This window comes from Phascolarctos cinereus, unplaced genomic scaffold, assembly GCF_003287225.1.
Source record: "Phascolarctos cinereus isolate Bilbo 61053 unplaced genomic scaffold, phaCin_HiC Scaffold_7;HRSCAF=346, whole genome shotgun sequence".
NCBI classification, from domain to species: Eukaryota; Metazoa; Chordata; class Mammalia; order Diprotodontia; family Phascolarctidae; genus Phascolarctos; species Phascolarctos cinereus.
In genome coordinates this window covers 2,236,339-2,257,681 of record NW_027556180.1, presented here as the reverse complement: position 1 = coordinate 2,257,681, position 21,343 = coordinate 2,236,339, and the positions used below count along the sequence as shown (strand labels likewise).

Below are 21,343 nucleotides of genomic sequence, written 5' to 3'. Positions count from 1 at the left end.
ATTTGTATGTACATGTACATATGTACTTCTGAACTCATCTCCCCCATGAGAATGTGCAGCTGATTTCATTCTTTGTCACCTGGCTTCTAGCTCATGACTAGTGTGTTACTTTTATTATTTAGGGATTGGATACAGTGAGATTTTGGAGTGGGAAAGAGGTGACCTTTGGGCACTCCATAAAAGCTTCATAATTTCCCATATTAAAATAAATTGGAATAGCATTTTCATTATGTGGATTTTTGCCTTAAGGAAAATTTTTGCAGAATGGATTTTGTCTGGGTGTACATCCTTAGATGGGTGTATTTGACAACATTCTCTTAACTAGTCTGATAACTTTAAACAAAAAGGAAATAAGGTCACCAAGTGAAATAGTCTAAAGAGAGAAGAGAAGAGGGTCCAGGATAGAGCTCTGTAAGACACCTGTGGTTTGTAGGCATGACCTGGATGAAGGTCCAGCAAAGGAGACTGAGGAGGAGCAGTCATATTGGGAGGAGAACCAAGATAGAGCAGGGTTACAAAAACCTTATGAAGAAAGGAGAGAAAAGGATGATCCACAGTGTCAAAAGTTGCAGTATGGTCAGAGAGAAAGAGGATTGAGAAAAGGCCATTGGGTTTGCAAGTGAAGCGATCACTGGGGACTTTGGGAGGATGATGGCATGGGAAGGGAACACAAGCCAGACTGCTGAGATTTCAGAGCCGAGTTGGAGGAAGGGAGTGCAGACACTGATTAGAGATGGTCTTCTCAAGGAGATTTGCCAGAGAAGAGAGGAGAGATGGGCCCATAGCTAGTGGGGATGGATGGATTCTGAGACTTGAGGATAGGGAGACAGGAGCGTGTTTCCAGGCTGCAGAGAAGCAACCAGTGGAGAAGAGAGATGGTGCATTCTCTGATCCTCGAAAGAGGCTGAGGCCACTGTGGGGTGTGGTTCAGAAAGGAGTATGTCGTGGGGATGAACCCTGGCTAGGCCAGCATCAGCAGGGCATTGCTGGGCTTTGTCCCACTGTCTCCTGTCCCCAAACGTCCAGGAGAGTAGTGTGTGCAGTAAAGGGAACCAAATGAAATTACCCTCTTCTACGGGCTAATTGTTCCCTTGGAGACGCAGAATCTCCCATTTTAGAGGTAAGAGGGACTTCCACAGCCATCTAATACAATCCTCATCTAGAAGCGATTTATGCTTGGCCTCCCCCACAAGTGCTCATTTCACTCTGGGCTATTGGATTGTTAGCTTTTTCTTTACATTAACCCTACATTTGCACTTCTACAGTTTCTGCCCACTGACCTTCCATCTGCCCTCTGGAATGAGTGGGAGCCTTCCTCATGTCAGCCCTTTAAAGACTTGAACCCAGCTCCCATATGTCCTTCCTCAGTCTTCTCCCAGTAAAGTATCTCCAGCTCCATGAGCCCAATGGCATGGACTCAACTGTTACCATCCTGCATGCCCTCTTGGCCTTGGCCAACCTGAGCATGCTGTTCTTGCATTTTATTGCTTAGGACAGAATGCTGCAGGGTGGTCTGATCATGTTAGAGTGTATGTAGACCATTACCATGTTTCTGAAAGCTTTGCCTCTCTGAATGAATCTCATCCCCTCATCAATCAGCTTTTTGGGCAGACCGCCCACCGTCCTGCTTAACTCCTGGAGCTGAAAGCCCCACATAAGTGAACAGAGAGTCCAGCCCTGGTAAGGGGAGCATGTGAAACAGCGGTCACTCTTGGTACTTGCCACAAACCTCCTGCTTAAATCCTATTTCGATCTCCTGAGCACGGGATGCCATTGAAGCAGCTTGAAGAAGTCAAGATGTGTGTCTGTTTTAAGGATTCTGCAGTGGAGGAGGGGCATGCAAGCACAGGTCTGCTGGGCAGCCTCTTCTGAGAAGGGAGGGAGGAAACACAGAATTTGGGAGTTTGGCTTTTTCTGACTATTGTACTATGGACTTGAAACTCTAAAGTTTGATGTTTTAAAATGCATTCTTCTATTTAATTTTTGCTGAAATTCTTTTTATTGGGTAAATGAGGGAAAGCAAATCTTTTATTTTTAGTAAGAAACCTACTTAACACCAAACATAACTAAATGAATATTAGCTCAACCATCTTACTTTAGACTTATGAAATGATTTCCAGTCAGATTGATATTTAGAGATACAAGAATATAATTTTTAAATTACCCACAATGTTAAAATAATGAGCATCACGGTGTTTCACACGTAGTAAAGGTGGGGACCACTATAGTAATCTTGTCATTTCTTAAAAATACAACTGAATTTGAGAAAAGTATTTTGTCCTGCGGTTATTCACAGGTAATAACCTGTGGGAAAAAACTAATTAGTTCAATTTTAAGGGTAATTGAGTAGTAGTTAATGAGTAATAGCAGGTAGAGAGTAATGCACATTTCCCTTGAAAGGATTTAGAGGTTTTAATATGATAGTGAAACTTTAGTTGTAAGAAAAATATCACATGGAAACTACCATTATGACTGCCTTCCATTGGTATCGAAGGGGACTGGGGCCATTTTCTGACCACTAAGGCAGAAGAATAGGTTCAGCACAATGGAAAAGGCCCTGGGGAGGGAGCTAGAGTGCCTTGTCTCTGTGTGTTACGGGGAAAAGCTTCGAGGAGCTTTTAAAAGACTTCTTAAACCCTCTCTGCATGCCCAGTGGATCTTTCTGGAGTGCCTGACTACAGTGTCTTTGTTTTAGAAGAAATAATGGATCGAATTATCACTGGGCAAATGTCTGGTCCCAGTCATCTGGGCTCTAATCCTGCTAGGTGGAAATGACAAACTGCCTGTCCTGGTGACATTTCCCACTTGTCCTGCACACGTGTGCGCGCGCGCACACACACACACACACACACACACACACACACACCACACACACACCCCTCTTCTGAATGCCCCCTTTTCTGTTGAAGGCAGAATTGTCCTTCCAGTACACGGGTTCTCAAACATTGGTGTTGCCCTTGGCTCCCCCTCCTCCTATAACCCCCACATCCCATCACTTGCTGTTGTCTCTCTCCCCTGTCCTCTTCCCACTCTTGCCACTCACCTTCCTTTCACAGGGACCTTTGCAAGTGTCTCTGAGCTGGTCTCCCTGCCTTCAGTTGCTCCCCATTCTAGCCATCAGGATCTGTTTCCCCCACAGCTGCCCAAGTCTGTGTTTGTACATTGTCCCTCCAGCACAGCTTTGGCCTCATCGTTCTCTCACTCAAGCATGAGGAGCCTGCTCTCTGGCATTGAGAGCCTTCCAGAGGGTGGCCCCCAGCATAGCTTCCCTGCCCTGTCATGCATTTCTCCCACTCATAGTGGTCTGGCCCAGCCAAGAGGGGCTCCCTTCTGTGCTTGTACGCAGTCCTCCATCTCTGGTGTCTGGGACTTGCCCTCCTCTTGCCCCTTCCCTTGATTCTGTAGAGCCCCTCACTTTGTGCAGGCCTCTGTTTCTCCTCCACATTGTGCAGCCTATGCTCTTCCTTGGAGCACTTTCTGCACTTGTGTATTTATTGAGGCTCTCTGCCCTGAGCAAATGCATGCCCATTGCAGACGGCCTGGCCCTTTTGTACCTTGCTGGTGCCTCGTCTGTGGCCTAACGTGTCATTGAGATGAACACTTGTTGATCCACTGTTGGCTTGGCTTCTCCAGAAGAGTACTTCTTCAAAGCCGTGTTCCAAACAGACGCCACCGCGTTATATCCTGTTTGTAGACAAGAAAATAAGGTCACTGTAGCACCAGAGAAGGTCATGTTCAGCGTGTTCCTGATAGTGCTGAGAGCTGTTTGCGGAATGTCCTGACTGTAAAATAGCTGAACTTTGCATTTTTTGGTGCAGGGCACTAATGCATTTTCAAATTTTCCTCCAAAGGCAAATCCTCCTCCAGTGCTGGTCAACACAGATAACTTGGAGACTCCACCATATGTAAGTTCACATTTCTTTTATATTCTTATTTGTTTCAACCACCTGGCCTTGGGGCCAGGCCTTTTGCCTTGAGACAGATCTTGTCAAGGAAACCATGGAATTATTTTCTAATCATAAAATTGTAACTACTTGTTATAATATGGCATATTTCTGATGCAAAATAAAATTTGTTAAATTTAATTGCTCATAGATAGTGATAGTAGCTGAAGCAAGCCTAATTCAAATAAGTTATTCTTAAGAGTTGGTTTTCTGCTTTGACAGTAAGTGGGAAAATTTGATTAGGAATCTATGGTAGGATGTTTGAACTAAATCTGATTAACCTCGAAAGATCATCTTGGACCAATTGCCAGCAGGGTCACCATATGGATGATTGTAGTACGTGTGTCATTGGATGACTCAGGCATCTGCTGAATAAGCCTGGAGCCCCGGTGTGAGAGCCTGCGGAGAAGGCCAGGCCAGGTCTCCAGGCAGCAATTTGATATTCACTGTATCACGGTTTTCATTTTTTCTGTTGCGTATTTTCCTGGGTTTGACCTGGGTACAGAGGGATACCTCTCTGGCCTGAAGGACTGTGTCTGTTATCTACCTTGTACAGGTCAGCAGGCTGACACAGCAGCTGTTGCTGTGGGCTAAGGGAGGGGAGGAAGAGAGGAGGAGGAGGAGGAAGAACAGTTTTGTTCTTTGTCTTTGTTGTTGTTGCTGTCTGTCTTTCCTTCTCAAAGGGGACCATGACATTGGGGAGGTGCTGCCATGACATGCAAGAAGTTTGATTTAAATGAGGGAGGGCTGTGCAGAGTCACCAGCGTCACTTTCTCTTCTGGAGCCATTTGGGTCCAGGGGCCAGACAGAGATCAGGACAACTGGAAATGGCCCAGGATGCAGTAGAGGACCTTGGCCCTTTCAAGCTAAAGTCTTTCCCAGGTCTCATTTTGCCTGAGGCAGTGCCCATTCAGTGATTAAGCCTTAATCAGACATGAGGCAGAGACTGGCCTCTTTACCTCATCAAAAATTTTTTAAAAAATGAACCTGAGAGGGAAAGACCCTTAGAGTTTATGGCCAAAACAGAAACAATTGGTATTTACAGTCATTCTGGGTCAGTCAGGGTCCAAACAGTGACCGAGTAGGGCTTGGCCTGGGACCTGTTGTATCAGTCCCTGCCACACAACAGGCCTTTAATAAAGGAACCAATGGGGTTGGATTATGGGTTGTACTGGGGATGATCGAATGAAAATCCGCAGGGACCTGTGATCTTCCTGGTTGGGTGTCTATGCCTCCACTGATTTGTATCATAGAGTGTCCGTATCTATCCATCCTTGGCTCTTGGTGTCCCCAGACAATGGGTTAGCAGCCTTCCTTACTATATTGTGACATTGCAGAGGTACCAGTAGAGCACTCAGGCCATTCCCATCCAAGTAGCACAGTACTTGGAGTCAGGAAGACTTGAGTTCAAATTCAACTTCATACACATAGGAGCTGTGTGACCCTGGGCAGATCACTTCCCCTCTGTTGGCCTCCATTTCTTAAACTGTCAGATGGAGTGCTGACAGCACTCACTCCCTAGGGCTGCTGGGAAGATGCCAGGAGATCATATTTGTAAAAGGGCTTCACCCAGTGCCTGGCTCATCAGGCTGCATTCTCCTCACTTCCTCCCTCCCTCCCAGCATCCTTTGCTCTAATCACGTGGCCAGCCCAGCTTCCCTTTCTTTGATGACATCGTGTCCTCCTTTCCTTCTTTGATGGTCCTCTTGGGTTATATGTTGCAGCCTGTGCATTCCCACCAGGTGCCTTGTGGGGAGGCCGATCACACGTTCTTTTGTGGCAGAAGCGTACTATGCCTTAACTACTGTAAACAGCCCTGGCCAAACGTGTTGAAAAGATAGAGCCAGTGAAAGGGCTGTGCGCTTTCTTTCTTTCTTTTTTTTTTCTCTAGCTCAGCATCACAAACATTTATTAAGCATCTACATTTTACTTAAGTCCTTAACCTTTGTTTTTTCTTCTTAAAATTTTTTTTTATTTTGCTCAATTATTTTCCAGTTACATTCATTTTTAAAAGTTTTGAGTTCCAAATTCTATCCCTCTTTCCCTCCCCTACCATGAAAAATGCAAACAATAAGATAGCCATTGTGCATGTGAAGTCATGCAAAACGTATTTCCATAGTAGCCATATTTTTGCTGTTTCCTAAAAGCAATGTGTGTCCGTTCCCTCCTCCCCTACTTTTTCATGCCAGGCCCAGCTCCTCATCCCCCATCCTAGCCATCTCAGACCCACAGACTCTTGGGCCAGCTCTGTAGGATGTCCGTTCAGATGCAGTTTGAAATTTGGGCTATGGCCGTGCGTTGCAGTTAGTCCTTCCCGTGTGGATGAACAGGCCATACTCCTTCAGGTAATCTCAGTTGTGTTATGGGAAGTTGTGCAATTTTGGGGCTGACTGTAATTGGCAAACAGGGTCATTTAGAAGATTTGCCTCTCCAAGGGCAGTCCTCCTCTTGCCTGGCCTCTGCATTGGTTCTCCTCTACCTCTTGTTGTTCAGTGGTGACCCTGTGGACCACACTGTTTGTGGGATTTTCTTGGTGAAGATATTGGAGCAGTTTCACAAAAACAGAGGTCAAGTGTCTTGCCTAGGGTTACTCAGCTAGGAAGCATCTGAGGCCCCATTTGAACTCAGGGAGATGAGTCTTCCTGACTCCGGGCCTGGTCCCACCTAGTTGCCCCATATTATGCTTGAATAACATGACTTAAAATGTATTCATTATATTCAAATAAAGAATATAGAAAAAAATCTTTTCAACTCTTTTGCCCTCTGTGCTGGGATAATTGTACGCTCACAAAATGATATGATGATATAAATTCTTAGTGTCTAACTTTTATGAGATTTTTCTCTTTTTTAGTTTTTTCTTTTTTCTCCACCTTTTTTTGATTCAAGTCTCTGTCCTCACACTTATTTTTGGTAGCTCCCTTTCTGCCATTTATTACTGTTGTACAGGGAGGGTACTTGAACATTTGGGATGTTCTACTTCTTAGAAGACATTGCCTTTTGCCGGCTATAGAATAAGTTAAAAAAAAGATAGAAGCTAAGTATTGGAATACATTAGGCAAATCAATATAATTGACAGTTTTCCAGAGTCAAGCAAGATTTGCCAGTAAAAGCGAATTTTAAAATCTTAAAAATTCTGGAATATGATGCTAATAATCTGAAATAGATCAGAAAAAAAAGTAACCCTGATCAGGGTGGATCGGGACCTGATGTGAAAGAATAAGCTGAAATTCTCCTCCCCTGTGCTCAATCTGACAGGGCGAGGATGCCCCCACTTCCCTGGGGGAAGCTCTGTAGGGGCTGGCTGACTTGATGTGGCCCCTGTCCTGTCCCCTGGGGTGAAAATTAGAGAAATTCCCTCTGGCTGAGTGAGGAATGAATCTTACTCACTTCCTGTCTTTCCTCCATGTCAGTGGAGCAGCCTTATCTCTACAGGGATTGTAGCTTTCCTTATTCCTGAAAGGGACCTTGGAGGCCACTTAGTCTGGTGCTCTTAGGGGTTGAATGGCTTTGCTGCAGTCCCACACGTTGTCCTAGTGTCATCTTCCTGATGCAGAACGAAGGACGGCTGACAAGTTATAAGTAGTGAAGAGCAGTGCTGGAAATGAAAACTCAGGTCCTCTGGCCACCCTCCTTGCCTACTGTGTTTCCAGATGTGCCCAAAGTGCCATGCATTATTCAGTAGGACTTTTCAAGCAGTGGTTTTCTTTCAAGTTTCTAGCGTTGGTACACAGCTGCCTAAATTTTTAATTAGGAAGAGCACTCCTTGACACTGGCATGAGCCTGTCTTTATTTGTTAACCTAATGCATCATTATTTTTAGACTCTCTGAGGCTGTTCAAACTTTGAGGTCTTTAATTGTTTAAAAGCATGCATTAATATGAACCTGAGTCATAGGAATATGAATATTTATTGATTAAAATCTTGGATTTTAGAAAAGGAAGAGACCCAGTCCAAATACTTCACTTTGTAAACGAGCACACTGCATTGCAGAAGTAAGTGCTTTGTCCCATGGCACTAATCTCATTGTACCCGGCAGCTGGGGTTTCTCCTATAGCATTCCTCCCTCTCTAAACTGGGGAATGAATGAAATTAGGCTCCTTTCATTTAGGAAAAAAGTAAGAGTTAGTTGCTTCACAGTCAGCATAGTATAGGAAATGGAGATTTGGGCATTTTTATAGGCATTAGGGAAGGAGCCAGTAGAGAGGGAGAAATTGAAGGTAAGTGACAGAGTAGAAATGACAGGGATAATCTGCTGGAAGAGACAGAATGGAGTAGGATCATTTGAGCAGGTAGAGATTGGCCTTGGTCAGTAGTAAGGACACCTCATCATGTGAGACGGGGAGAAGGAGGAGAGGGGGCAGAAGATGTCTGAGTGACAGGAGGTGAGGAAGAGGGGAGAAGGGGGAGCTCATGCTGAATAGCCTTATTTTTTTCTGTAAAATATGAGGGAGGGATCTCAGCTGACAGAGGAGAGGGGAAGGGGAGCTGTGGGAGGTTTGAGGAGGTTTGGAAGAGCCTTGGTGGAGTGTGACAAGATAAGCTAATCAGAGGTGGGTAAAAAGATTGCCTAGCGGCAGCGAGGACCCAGGTGAGATTGTAAGACATAAATTTTTAGTGGACCCAGTCAGAATGGTTGTGTGATTTTCTTCATCTTTGTTCAGCATGTATCTGTGTACAGGAATGAAAACAATGTACGGTGGGAGTGATCCAAGTCTGAGGCGTGGCTGGTGTAGTTGGGAATATAACAAAGGGGCGAGGGATTCAAGAGAGAAGGACAGTGTAGAGTGGAACTGGTGTTCACTAAGGGGTGGAGATGGGGAGAAGAGGAGAGAGAGGTGAGTGCAGGGGAGATGGCCTGGGAGAGAACGGTCTGGAGGTCACAGTGAGGATGAAGAGCAGGGTTATGTAATGGAGGGCTGAGGAAGGGGTGGAAAGCCAGTAGATTATGGTTGGATATGGAGAATGAAAAAAAAAGAACAAATCAAAAATCCCCAGTTGAGCATCAAATTGGAAATCCTGAAAACCAAAGGTGAGATTAATAAAATTGAAAGTAAGAAAACTATTGAGCTAATAAATAAAACTAGGAGCTGGTTTTATGAAAAAACTAATTAGATAAATAAGCCATTGGTTGATTAAAAAGAAAGAAGAAAACCAGATATCCACTATCAAAAATGAAAAGGGAGAAATAACTGCCAATGAAGAAGAAATTAAAGCAATCATTAGGACATATTTTTGCCCAATTATATGTCAATAAATTGAAAATCTGAGTGAAATCAATGAATATTTACAAAAAATATAAATTACCCAAGTTAAGAGATGAGGAAACAGAATGCCTAAATAACCCCATCTTAGAAAAAGAAATTGAACAAGCCATTAATGAACTCCCTAAGAAAAAATCCCCAGGACCAGATGGGTTCACAAGTGAATTCTACTAAACATTTAAAGAAGAGTTAATTTCAACTATATAAACTATTTGGAAAAATAAACAAAGGAGTCCTGCCAAATTCCTTTTATGACACAAATATGCTGATGCTTAAACCAAGAAGAGCTAAAATAAAGAAAGAAAACTAGAGACCAATTTCCCTAATGAATATCAACGCAAATAATTTAAATAAAATGCTAGCAGGGAGATTGTAGCAATATATCACAAGGATCATACCCTGTGACCAGGTGGAATTTATACCAGGAATGCAGAGTTGATTCAGTATTAGGAAAATATCAACATAATCGACCATATAACAAAACCAACAGAAGTCACCTGATTGTCTCAATAGGTGCTGAAAAGGCTTTTGACAAAATACAACACCCATTCCTATGAACACTAGAGAGCATAGGAGTAAATGGAGCTTTCCTTAAAATGATAAGCAGCATCTATCTAAAACCATCAGCAAGCATTATCTGTAATGGAGATAAGCAAGGAGCCTTCCCAGTGTGATCAGAGGTGAAGCAAGGATGTCCACTATCAATATTTTACTAGAAATGTTAGCAATAGCCATAAGAGAAGAAAAAGAATTGAAGGAATTAGAATAGACAATGAGGAAACAAAATTATCACTCTTTGCAGATGATATGATGGTATACTTAGAGAATCCTAGAAAATCAACCAAAAAACTACTTGAAATAATTATCAGCTTTAGTGAAGTTGCAGTATATAAAATAAACCCACATAAATCATTGTATATTACTAACAAAATCAAACAGCAAGAGATAGAAAGAGAAATTCCATTTAAGGTTACTGTAGACATTATAAAATATTTGGGAGTCTATCTGCCAAAACAAATCCAGGAACTATATGAACAAAATTACAAAACACTTTTCACGCAAATAAAGTCAGATCTAAATAATTGGAAAAATATCAGTTGCTCATGAGTAGGCTGAGCTAATATAATAAAAATGACAATTTTACCTAAATTAATTTCCCTATTGAATGCCATACCAATCAAGCTACCAAAAATTATTTTATAGAGCTAGAAAAAATAATAACAAAATTCATCTGGAAAAATGACAGTTCTGCCTAAATTAACCTATTTATTCCATGCCATACCAGTCAAACTATCAAAAAACTGTTTGATAGGGCAAGAAAAAATTAAAATTCATCTGGAAGAATAAAAGGTCAAGAATATCAAGAGAATAAATGAAAAAAAAAATGCACAGGAAGGCTAGCAATACCAGATCTTCAAACTATATTATAAAGCAGTAATCATCAAAACTATCTGATACTGGCTAAGAAGTAGAGTGGTGGATCAGTAGAATAGATTAGGGACACAAAACGCAGTAGTGAATGACCATAGTAAGCTAGTGTTTGATAAACTCAAAGACCTCAGCCTCTGAGATAAGAACTCACTATCTGACAAAAATTGCTGGGAAAACTGGAAAATAGTATGACAGAAACTAGGCATAGACCAACATCTTACACTGTATGCCAAGATATGGTCAAAATGGATGCATGATTTAGACATAAAGGGTGATACCATAAGCAGATTAGAAGAGCAAATCTGTCCGATCTGTGGAAAAGGGAAGAATTCGTGACTAAACAGGAGATTAGAGAGTATTAAGAAATGTAAAATAGATAATTTTGATTATACTAAATTAAAAAAATTTTTGCACAAACAAAAGCAGTGCAACCAAGATTGGAAGGAAAGCAGAAAGCTGGGAAACAATCTTCATAGCAAGTGCCTGTGATAAAGGCCTTATTTCTCAAATATATAGAGAACGGAGTCAAGTTTATAAGAATATGAGTCATTCCCCAATTGATGAAGGGATAAAATAATAAAAGGATATGAACAAGCAGTTCTTAGATGAAGAGATCAAGGCTATCCATAGTCATATGAAGAAAAGCTCTAAATCACTTTTGATTAGAGAAATACAAATTAAAACAGCTATCACATTGGCTAATATGACAAAAAAAAAGAAAATAACAACTGTTGGAGGGGATGTGGGAAAACTGGGACACTAATACACTGTTGGTGGAGTTGTGAACTGATCCAGTCATTCTGGAATGCAATTTGGAACTATGCCTGAAGGGCAAACCAAACCTTTGACCCTGCAGTACCACTACTAGGTCTGTATGTCAAAGAGATTTTTTAAAAAGGGAAAAGGATTTATATGTACAAAAGTATTCATATCAGCTCTTTTTTTTTGTGGCAAAGAATTAGAAATCGATGGGTTAGCCATCAGTTGGGAAATGGCTGGACAAGTTGTAGTGTATCATTTTTACAGAATACTGTTGTGCTATGAGAAATGATAAGCGAGATGCTTTCAGAAAGTCCTGGAAAGACGTGTATGGACTGATACAGAGTGACGTGAGCATAACCAGGAGGACATTGGACACAGTAACAGCCGTGGTGTATGATGGTTAGCTGTGAACGACTTGACTATTTTCATCAATACGTTGATCTGAGAGAATTCCAAAAGACTTAGGATGAAGAAATGCCATCCTCCAGAGAAAGAACGAATGCAGATCGAAACATCCTTCTTCCTCCCTTCCTTCCATCTGTTTTCTTTCCACAACAGAGTTACAATGAAAATGTTTTGCATCACCTCATGTGTATAACCTATATCAAATTGCTTGTCTTCTGAATTGGGGGGAGGCAATGGAAGGAGAGAATTTGGAACTCAAAATTATATTTAAAAAAAGAATGTTAAAGATGTTTTTTTTTTACATTGGAATCACATTTAATTGGAAAAAATAAAAACAGAAAGTTCCAGGAATAGGAAAAGGCAGATCACTGTTCATTCATTGATTTGAATAGATGACTGGAGCCTGCCGGGTCTCAGCGCTGCACTTCCTGCTCCCTCCCCTGTCTTTACCTCAGAAGGTACCACGGAGATAGAGAACAGAGCTCAGCATATTCAGGATGCTCGCTTTAGAAAACATGAATTTCAGTTTTTAAAGAACACCACACAGTTTTCTTTTCTCACTCCCATACCTCGCCATTGGATGGAAGATGAAAAAACAAAACTTTTTCTAAAAAAAACATACGGAGTGTAGGAATGCAAGTTCCTGTATTGCCCTTGTCCCCAAATCATGCATCCCATTTTGCATCTTGAGTTCATCACTTCAGTCATGAGGTTCATTGAATAATTTGGTTCTCTGAAATCTTGGTGCATATTTGTGTGGACCCAGAGTCATTTTTGCTTTCAGCATTGTTTATTTACTTATAGCATTGTTGTTAATGTGTGAATGGTTTTCCTCATTCTGCTCTTTTCCCTCTTCATCAGTTCATGTAAGTTGTTCTAGATAGCACTTGAAATCGGACCTTTTCATCATTTTGTATGGCTTAATAGTATTGCATTATATTTATACACCATAATTTGTTTAGCAATTCCCAGTTTATCAGTAGCCCCTTAGTTTCTGGTTATTTGCTACTACAAAGAGAGATATTAGAAGTAGTTTTTTTACACATAGGTCCTTTTCCTCTTTTTTTGATCTCTTAGAGATACAGGCCTTGGAGTGGGATCAGTTGTTCAAAAAGGGGTCATTTGGAACTGACTTGTGGAATGGCTGGGCCAGTTCACAGCTGATTTCTCCAGCCCCTATTAGTGAACATTTGACATTTTCCTTTTTGATAAACTTTGCCCATTCAAGTTACAACCTGAAACTTCCTTACTTTGCATCTTTCTAATTATTCTCTAATTAGTGATTTTTTTCACTGGCTATTGATAGCTGTGATGTCTACCTCTGAAAACGACCCATTCATATCCTTTGACCATTTATTATTTGGAATGGCTTTGATTCTTGTCTGTTTAACATATTTAACCTTATATATTGATGTATTTATATATATTATATATTTTGGAAATGAGACTCTCATCAATGAAACTTACTGCAAAGATTTTCTTCTAGCTGACCTGCTTTTTTTCTATCATTTTTCTTTGTGCAAAGACTTAAAATTTTCAGAATCAAAATTATCCAGTTTGTCTTCTATTAATCTTTTTTATTCACTGTGTAAGATGTTGGCGTATACCTAGTTTCTGCTAGAATGCTGTATAGTTTTCTTGATAGTTTTTATCTTACTCCAGTTGCTGGGGCCTTTGGTTTTATCATACACTCATTGGCTTTATATGTTGTCTTTGTAATCTGGTCCACTGATCAACTTTTCTACATGTTAATCAGCCCCAAATCTTTTAATGATGATTGCTTTGTAGTTTAGCTTGAGATCTGATTCTACCAAGCCTGCCCTCTCAACCCCCCCCCTTCCCCTTTGTATTTTATTATTTCCCGAGAGATTTAAAAACTTTTTTATGTCAATATGAATTTATTTTTCTGTCTCTTTGATATAAGCCTTTGGGTAGTTTAATTGGTGCAGCATTGGATAAATATATTGTTAGATAGTATTGTCGTATTTTTTATATTGGTTTTATCTACCCTTGATCATTTGTAGTTTTCCTATTATTTCTATATTTCTGTAAAGTGTTTTATAGTTGTTCTCATATAAGTTACTCTGTCAGTGTGCTAGTAGGTAGACTCCCAAGTATTTTATAAATTCTGTAGTTATTTTAAATAATTTTTCTACTTCTTCTTGACAAATTTTGTTGGCAATGTACAGAAATGTTGGGGCAGCTAGGTGGCACAGTGGATAGAGCACCAGCCCTGGAGTCAGGAGGACCTGAGTTCAAATGTGGCCTCAGACACATAACACCCACTAGCTGTGTGACCTTCGGCAAATCACTTAACCGCAATTGCCTCACCAAAAAACAAAAACCTAAAAAAAAAAAAGTACAGAAATGGTGATGACTTAATGTGTATTTGTTTTATATCCTGTGACTTTGCTAAAGTTATTTTGTAACTTTTTTTGTTTTCTCTCTTTCCTTCTCTAAGTACATCATTGTCATTTGTGGGAAGCAGTGTTTCTTTTCCTATGCTTATTCTTCCGTTTTCTTTTTCTTGCCTTTTTGCTATTGCAGACATTTTTAGCACCATATATATATTTCACATGGTAGTTGTGACAGTGGGCATCCTTGCTTCACCTCTCATCTTAATGAAAATGCCATTACTTTATTCCCGTTATATGTGATGCTGGTAGCGTGCGTGCGTGCATGCGTGCGTGTTCTTATTTTAAAAAAAGGTTTAATTTATTCCTGCATTTTGTGGTCTTAACAGAAATGGATATTGTAATTTTCTCAAGCTTTTTCTAAGTAAATAATTTTTGTATTTCTTGTTTTTAACATATTGGTTATGTTTTTAGTTTTTCTAATATTACACTAGGACTGCATTCCTGTTATAAATCCAACCTAATGGTAATGTATTATCTTTGTGATATGTTGTTTGCTAATATTTTATTTAAAATTTTTGTACAAATATTCATTGGGCATTTTTGTAGGGTTTTTTTCTGTTTTTTTTTCTCTATCTGGCTTAGGTATCAAGACTGTTTATATCATGGAAGGAACTTAGTAGAATAATTTCTTTTTGCTGTTTTTCCAAATAGTTTGTGTAATATTGAAATTTATTGTTCCTTGATCATTTGACAGAAGTTGCTTGTAAATCCATTTGGTTCTAGGATTTTCAGGTTAGGCATTTCATTTATGGTTTGCTCTTTTTTTTTTCTGAACTGAAGAAGTCTAGTTAGGGCAGTGTCTAGTCAGGGATCCCCAATACTGATGATGAAGCATGTCACTTTTTATTAATTATTATTATTATTTAATTTTTTAAAAATTTAAATATTAATTTTAATTAATAAAGTTAATTTAATTTTAATGTATCTTAAATGTTAAAATATTAATATTTTATTTTCCCACCAATTCTGTGTAAAAACAATATTGACATTTTTTTTTTCAAATTTTGAGTTCCAAATTCTCTCCCCCCCCCAACCCTTCATGTTACTTTTTTTAGAGAGAGATCAGCAAGTATTTGTTAAGTGACTACTATACAAGAAAAAAGTGTAGCATGTGTTTGAAGGGGAGAGACAAGTGAGAGTCCTGGGAAGTGGGAGGGATCCAGGAGAATCTTCCTGGGTTGCACAGTTCATTAGCATCCCTTAAAGAACAGAAGGGAGAGGGGAAGGAAGGAGGGAGGGGGAAAGAAGGAGGGAATGCCTCCTGCAGTTCAAAGATTGCCAGTCCAAAATCACTGAGATAGAAGAGGGAGTGTCCCATTTTGGCTGGTTCACTGGGTGCCTAGGCAGTATTTCCTGAGGCTAGAAATAGAAGTTGGGGCCAGGGTGTAGGTTTTAAATGCTAAACAGAAAAAAATTATATTTTGTCCTGGGGGCAATCAAAAGCCTCTTGAAGGGGGGGGGAGGCGGCAACTAGATGGCACAGTGGATAGAGCACCGGCCCTGGAGTCAGGAAGACCTGAGTTCAAATCCGACCTTAGACACTTGATGCTTGTTAGCTGTGTGACCCTGGGCAAGTCACTTCACCCCATTGCCTTGTGCCAAAAAAAAAAAAGCTCCTTGAATTTTTCCAATAAAGGAGTCATATGGTCTGATCTTCACTTAATGAAAATTGTTGTTGACCCAGCAACAGCACTTCTAGGGCTGTATCCCAAAGAGATCATAAAAATGGGGAAAGGACCCACATGTGCAAAAATATTTATAGCAGCTCGTTCTGTGGTGGCAAAGAACTGGAAATTGAGGGGATGCCCGTCAGCTGGGGAAAGGCTGAACAAGTTGTGGTATATGAATGTGATGGAATACTATTATTCTATAAGAAATGATGAGCAAGTGGATTTCAGAAAGACCTGGAAAGACTTGTATGGACTGATGCTGAGTGAAGTGAGCAGAACCAGGAGAATGTTGTACATGGTAACAGCCATGTTGTATTATGATTAATATTGACAGACTTAGCTCTTCTCAGCAATGCAAGGATCTAAGATATCTCCAAAAGTCTAAAGATGGAAAATGCTGTCCACACCCAAAGAAAGGACTATGGAGCTAGAATGCAGACTGAAGCAGACTATTTGCTTTTTTTTTCTTCTTTGTTGTTTTTTTCCCCCTCTTTCTGGTGGTTCCTCTATTGGTTCTAATTCTTCCTTAAAACATCACAAATGTGAAAATATATTTAATAAGAATGTATATGTAGAGTCTATGTCAGATTGCACACCGTCATGGGGAGGGAGGGGGAGAAAAATTTAAACTTCAAAAACGTATGGAAGTGATTGTTGAAAGCTAAAAATAAATTAAAAAAAAAAGAAAGGAAAATTAATGGACTGGAATGGGGAGAGACTTGGTACAGAGGACCAACTGTTAGGAAATTGTGGCATTTGTTTTCAGACAACTAACCAACAAAACACGAATATGTTTGGACTGTAGTTAGTTCATTTATTAATCAAGCTTTATTAAGGACTTGTTATGTGCCAGTCACTTTGTAAAGCTCTGGGGATCCCACACAAGGCAAAATGTGTTTATGTATTTGAATGAAGGAAGCCATTAGTTTCATTAGTTATTAGGGGAAAAAGACCAAGAATTATTTGTATTAGTTGTTGTAATAGACCATTAGTTGTTGTAGATAACTGTATGTGAAATGTACATGAAGCATCCATATAGAGTAAACAAGAAGTCATGTGTGAGGGAAGACCCCAGCCAGCGTGGCCCTGGATTTGGATTGGCTGACAGATCTGTGTAATTCTGCCCTCAGAGGCGGAGCCATTGCCAGCTCCCACCATGAGCCCTAGGCAAGGCTGTATGCACAGTGGTGGTCAAGGCAGGTCTCTGTGCCAGACCCCGGAGGAGTACACACCTTCTTCATCTGACTCTTAGAATTAATGATAATAGCTAACCCTTAGATAGTATTTACTCGGTGCCAGGCACGGTGCTAAGTACTTTACAATTATTACCTCATTTGAGCCTCATGCAATCCTGGGAGCTAGGGGCTATTATTTTACAGTTGAGGAAACTGAGGCAAACTGAGACTTGCCCAGGGACACACAGCTAGCAAGTATTTATGGCTGTTTTGAACTCAAGTCTTCCTGACTCCAGGCCCAGCTCTCTTATCTACTGAGCCACCTAACTGCCCTAAATTATGAAAATTTCTCATTTCTTTCAGATCCTTCCCCTACAGCCCTCAATTGAAAAATTCCCTTGTACTTCTCATCTATATACTTTTCTTTATGTTGTTTTGTCTCCCCCAGTAGAATGTTTGCTCCTTGAAGCCTGAATCTATGTGTTTTGTCTTTGTAATCCCTGGCCCCCAGGGCAATTCTTTTCATATAGCAGGCACTTAATAAATGCTGATTGATTGACCCTAGACAAGTCACTTTTGTAAGCTTGTTTCTCCCCCGCCCAATCTATAAAAGGGGGGTAATGGTAGCACCTGCCTTAGAAGCTTGTCCTGAGAATCAGATGAGAAAAGCTATGTTACACACTTCAAGAACAATGAAGGGCCATCTAATGGTAGCTCTTACTATTATTACTTCTGGCTTATAGAGCTGCCCCGTATTTTAAGTTCTGAGACTCTGGTATTAAGGTCTGCATAATGTCATGATTTAGTTTTGGAGGGTTGGGTTCCACACACCTGTACTCCCCCTCCAACTTATTCTAAGATAGTGTGACATAAGGAATCGCCAGGACAGGAAGCCAGCACCTCTCCCTCTTGGCTCTAGAGTGGTGATGCCGAGGATCTGCACTGGCTGCCTCCTGCCCCTCTGACTTGAGCTGCTGTGAACAGGGCTCCTGCTGATGAGGCCTCTGTGATGTTCTTGACTCAGGAGACCTCATGTGGCAGAGACACCCTGAGATCTTGACTTCCGATGGTACTAAGCCTTCCTATCTGTGACTAGAGGTACAGAACTAATTGTGGTGGTTGTGGCCCAGAGGGCAGGGGCTGTCTCAGGTGCTCCATGAATAAAAGAAGATCCCGTTTGAAGGTTATTGTTCTATTTTGTTCTGCTGATGTTAGACTCCATCTGCAGCATTGTGCTCAGTATAGGAAAAGAGGTACAAAATTGGCTGCCTTTCCAATGAAGGGCTACCAAGTGTCATCACGCATTATCATGTGTAACCTCAAATGTGACTCGGTGGAGAGAGCGTCCTTACAGCTGCATAGAACAGGGATTGGATTTCTAATTCGTTAGGTGGCATGGTTACTTGCACGTATGTACTTGGTGCTTCCGCTAAACTAAATCCATCTTCTTAAGGTTGTTTCCATTTTGAAAAGGAATCAAGATGGATCTTTCATCTGCTCATTTCTTTTAGAGGATGAGCACATGAGAATATTGAATTTCAGAATGAATTTCCATCAGCAGTAGTTCAATGTCTTAGAGATCAGTCATGAGGAAGGAATCCATTTAGAATGCTGAAATGAGAGTGTGTCACGTATCAGATGTTGACCTTGCTTGTAGGTGAATTTCGAAGAGTGAGGCAACCTAAAAAATGCTGATGCTCAGTCGTCATTACTTTTTAAGATAGTATTTCAGTGATTCATGGGTCAGGAATTTGTCTCTCCTCTCCCCTGTAACCCCCATTTTTAAGAAGACCATGGTAAAACAGAGGGTGAGAGGCATCCTAGTGTGAACAGATGTAACCTGGAAGCGGGAAGCTCATCCTGAATGCAGAGCCTGGGGCAAGTGCTGCCAGCAATCTCCTGCCAAAGAAACCCCACGTCCAGTTCCTATTGCTTTTTAAGCACTCAGTTTACATTTTCCATACTTGGACATTAATCGAGCCTTTTAAATAAAGTTCTTCCATTTAAAATGTATAGCTTTTCTTTTGTGTCTCTGATGTTATGAAAAGTCTGTTTGAGTATTTCAAAGCAAATTAACCTGCTGTCCCTGCCTTGTGACCTTGTACAGGACACTTCCAGCCTAGGAGCTAATCTGTAATACTTCTCTGCCTCTGTAACCACTACTGATCTAGGGGCCGGATCTTCTCCATGACTTTGCTTACAGAAAAGAGGATTTTCTGTCCTTTTATCTCATTAGTTCTAAATATATCAACTCCTGGCAGTCTTCCTAACAGACAGCAGCATAACCCAAAATACACGAGAATCGAAAAATCATGCGGTTATAGCGCATTGAACTTGAAGTCAGGAAGATCTATTTTGCAACTGGCCTCAGAAACTTCATGGAAGTTCTGGGGCCCTGGGCATGTCCCTCAAGCCCTCTTACCCTTGTTTCCTCATGTAGAAAATGAGGATAATAAATCACACCTGCCTCCCAGGGTTGTTTGAGGATCCAGTGAGTTAACCATGTGTGGTACTTTATAAATGCTACCACTTGTAATCATTTCTTGTGACTTCCTAACTCCTCCCACACTGGATCTTATTTGTTTTAACATTATTTCCATGCTCTGAGAGTACAGCAGATAAAGGGTATGTTTTGGATGTCCAGATTTAAAACTTGTCTCTGAACAAATGGGTGGTCAGTAGTTGCTATAACCCTCCTAAAATTAGACAGTGAATTAACTAAACAGACTTGTCTTCTTTGCAGCACTAAGCATATTGCTTTACTGATAAATTGAGACTTTTTATGCCTGAAAAAGCAAATTCATTGTATTTAGTTAGCTTTTTAATATTTTGCCTATAATTATCTCTAAAATAAACCTCCCATGAGAGTTCTCCCCTGATCCTGCAGTTGGACATTTTTCTCTTTATTCCCAGTACCCTTACTTGTCTTTCTGTTCCTCCCGACCTCCCCGTCCGGCCCCCTGAATCGGACCTCATCCACCTTTCCGGCCTGCTACGGCCTCAGTACAGATCTAGGGACCTCATCTTCTCCTGACTTGCTTTTATTACTTCCTGATTGGTTCCAGAGGTTCTTGTAAACTTGCCATTCTATCCGTGAGGGTCCTTTGCCCCGTTTCTTTCTCATACTCCTTAACTGAGGACCACGTTTTCTCTTTGTCTGAGCACACAGAAGCCTTGTGTCCAGGGCACAGCTGGGTGGCCTGGTGGACAGTGCGCTGGGCCTGGCCGCAGAGACTCCCTAGCTAAGTGACCCTGGGCAAGTCACTTCACCTCTGTTTGACTCACTTCCTCATCTGTAAAATGGTGATAATAACAGCACCCACCTCCCAGGGTTGTGAGGATCAAAATAAGACAACATGTGTAACAGCCCTTAGCACAGCGCCTGGCACATAGTAGCTACTGCATAAATGCTTTTTCCTTCCCCTCCTTGGGCTCTATCTCCTTCCCACTCCTCTTCCTCATTCCCCATTGTGTTCCCTTGGGTTCCAGTCCTTCTCATTGCTAAGGCCTGCACCTCTGCTTGGCCTTTTATCCCCTCCCTTCCCGACACCTCAAAGAGTTTGTTCCTTTCTTCAGCCTACCCTTTTTTTTCTTAGGCACCTTAGATTTCTGTTACTTACATTTTTTTTTTGCTAGTTCTTCCCAATGCTCCACCTGCCCAGGGTTTCCCCATCCTTCCCATACTTTGGCACGGTAATTATCATCACCACTTTCCCCAAAAGAAGGGCACATCTCTTCTCCTTCTCTCCATTTTCTTTGTCCAGTCTCAGATGATCTCACCAACCTCTGTAGGTTCAGTTATTGTACTCAACTCTATTGCCGTCTGCAGATGAAGGCTGTCTGCAGTGCCACATGTCAAAAATTGGTCACTTATTTCCCCCAGAGATAGCCCTCCAAGCTTTGTCTATTTGTATGGCAGGCCCCACTGAATTTTACAGTCTCACAGTCATCCTTCACTGCTGGTTCTCTTTCCCCCTCCTCTCCCCCCCACCCCTCATAGACTTGTTGCTTCTGCTCCCACCTCATCTCTTCCATTTGTCCCCTTATGGCCACCACGCTCAGCTAGGCCTCTGGTCTGTACGATTGTAGTGGGCACGGAAGGCTTTGCGCTGCATTGAGTTCCTTTTCCCAATCCTCAGCCACACGGCTGCCAAATTGATACTGCTAAAACATGGACTGACTGCATCATATACCTAATAAAAAAAAATCGTCGCTGATTCCCTGTTAATCTCTAATAGAAGATAGAAGTCATCTTCCTGAGATTTCAGACTCTCTCAAG

The 21,343-nt window shown here is 41.1% G+C and overlaps 1 protein-coding gene across 12 annotated transcripts in view; it reads left to right on the top strand.

Annotated features, from left to right (window-relative positions):
- Positions 1-21,343, top strand: part of DLG1 (discs large MAGUK scaffold protein 1) — a 223,123-nt gene that overhangs the window by 135,614 nt on the left and 66,166 nt on the right. For all 12 annotated transcript variants that reach the window (XM_020964824.2, XM_078147262.1, XM_020964830.2 and 9 more), the window contains one exon: positions 3,852-3,905. In XM_020964824.2, coding sequence (XP_020820483.1) covers positions 3,852-3,905 — 54 coding nt within the window. The remainder of the gene's footprint in view (positions 1-3,851; positions 3,906-21,343) is intronic.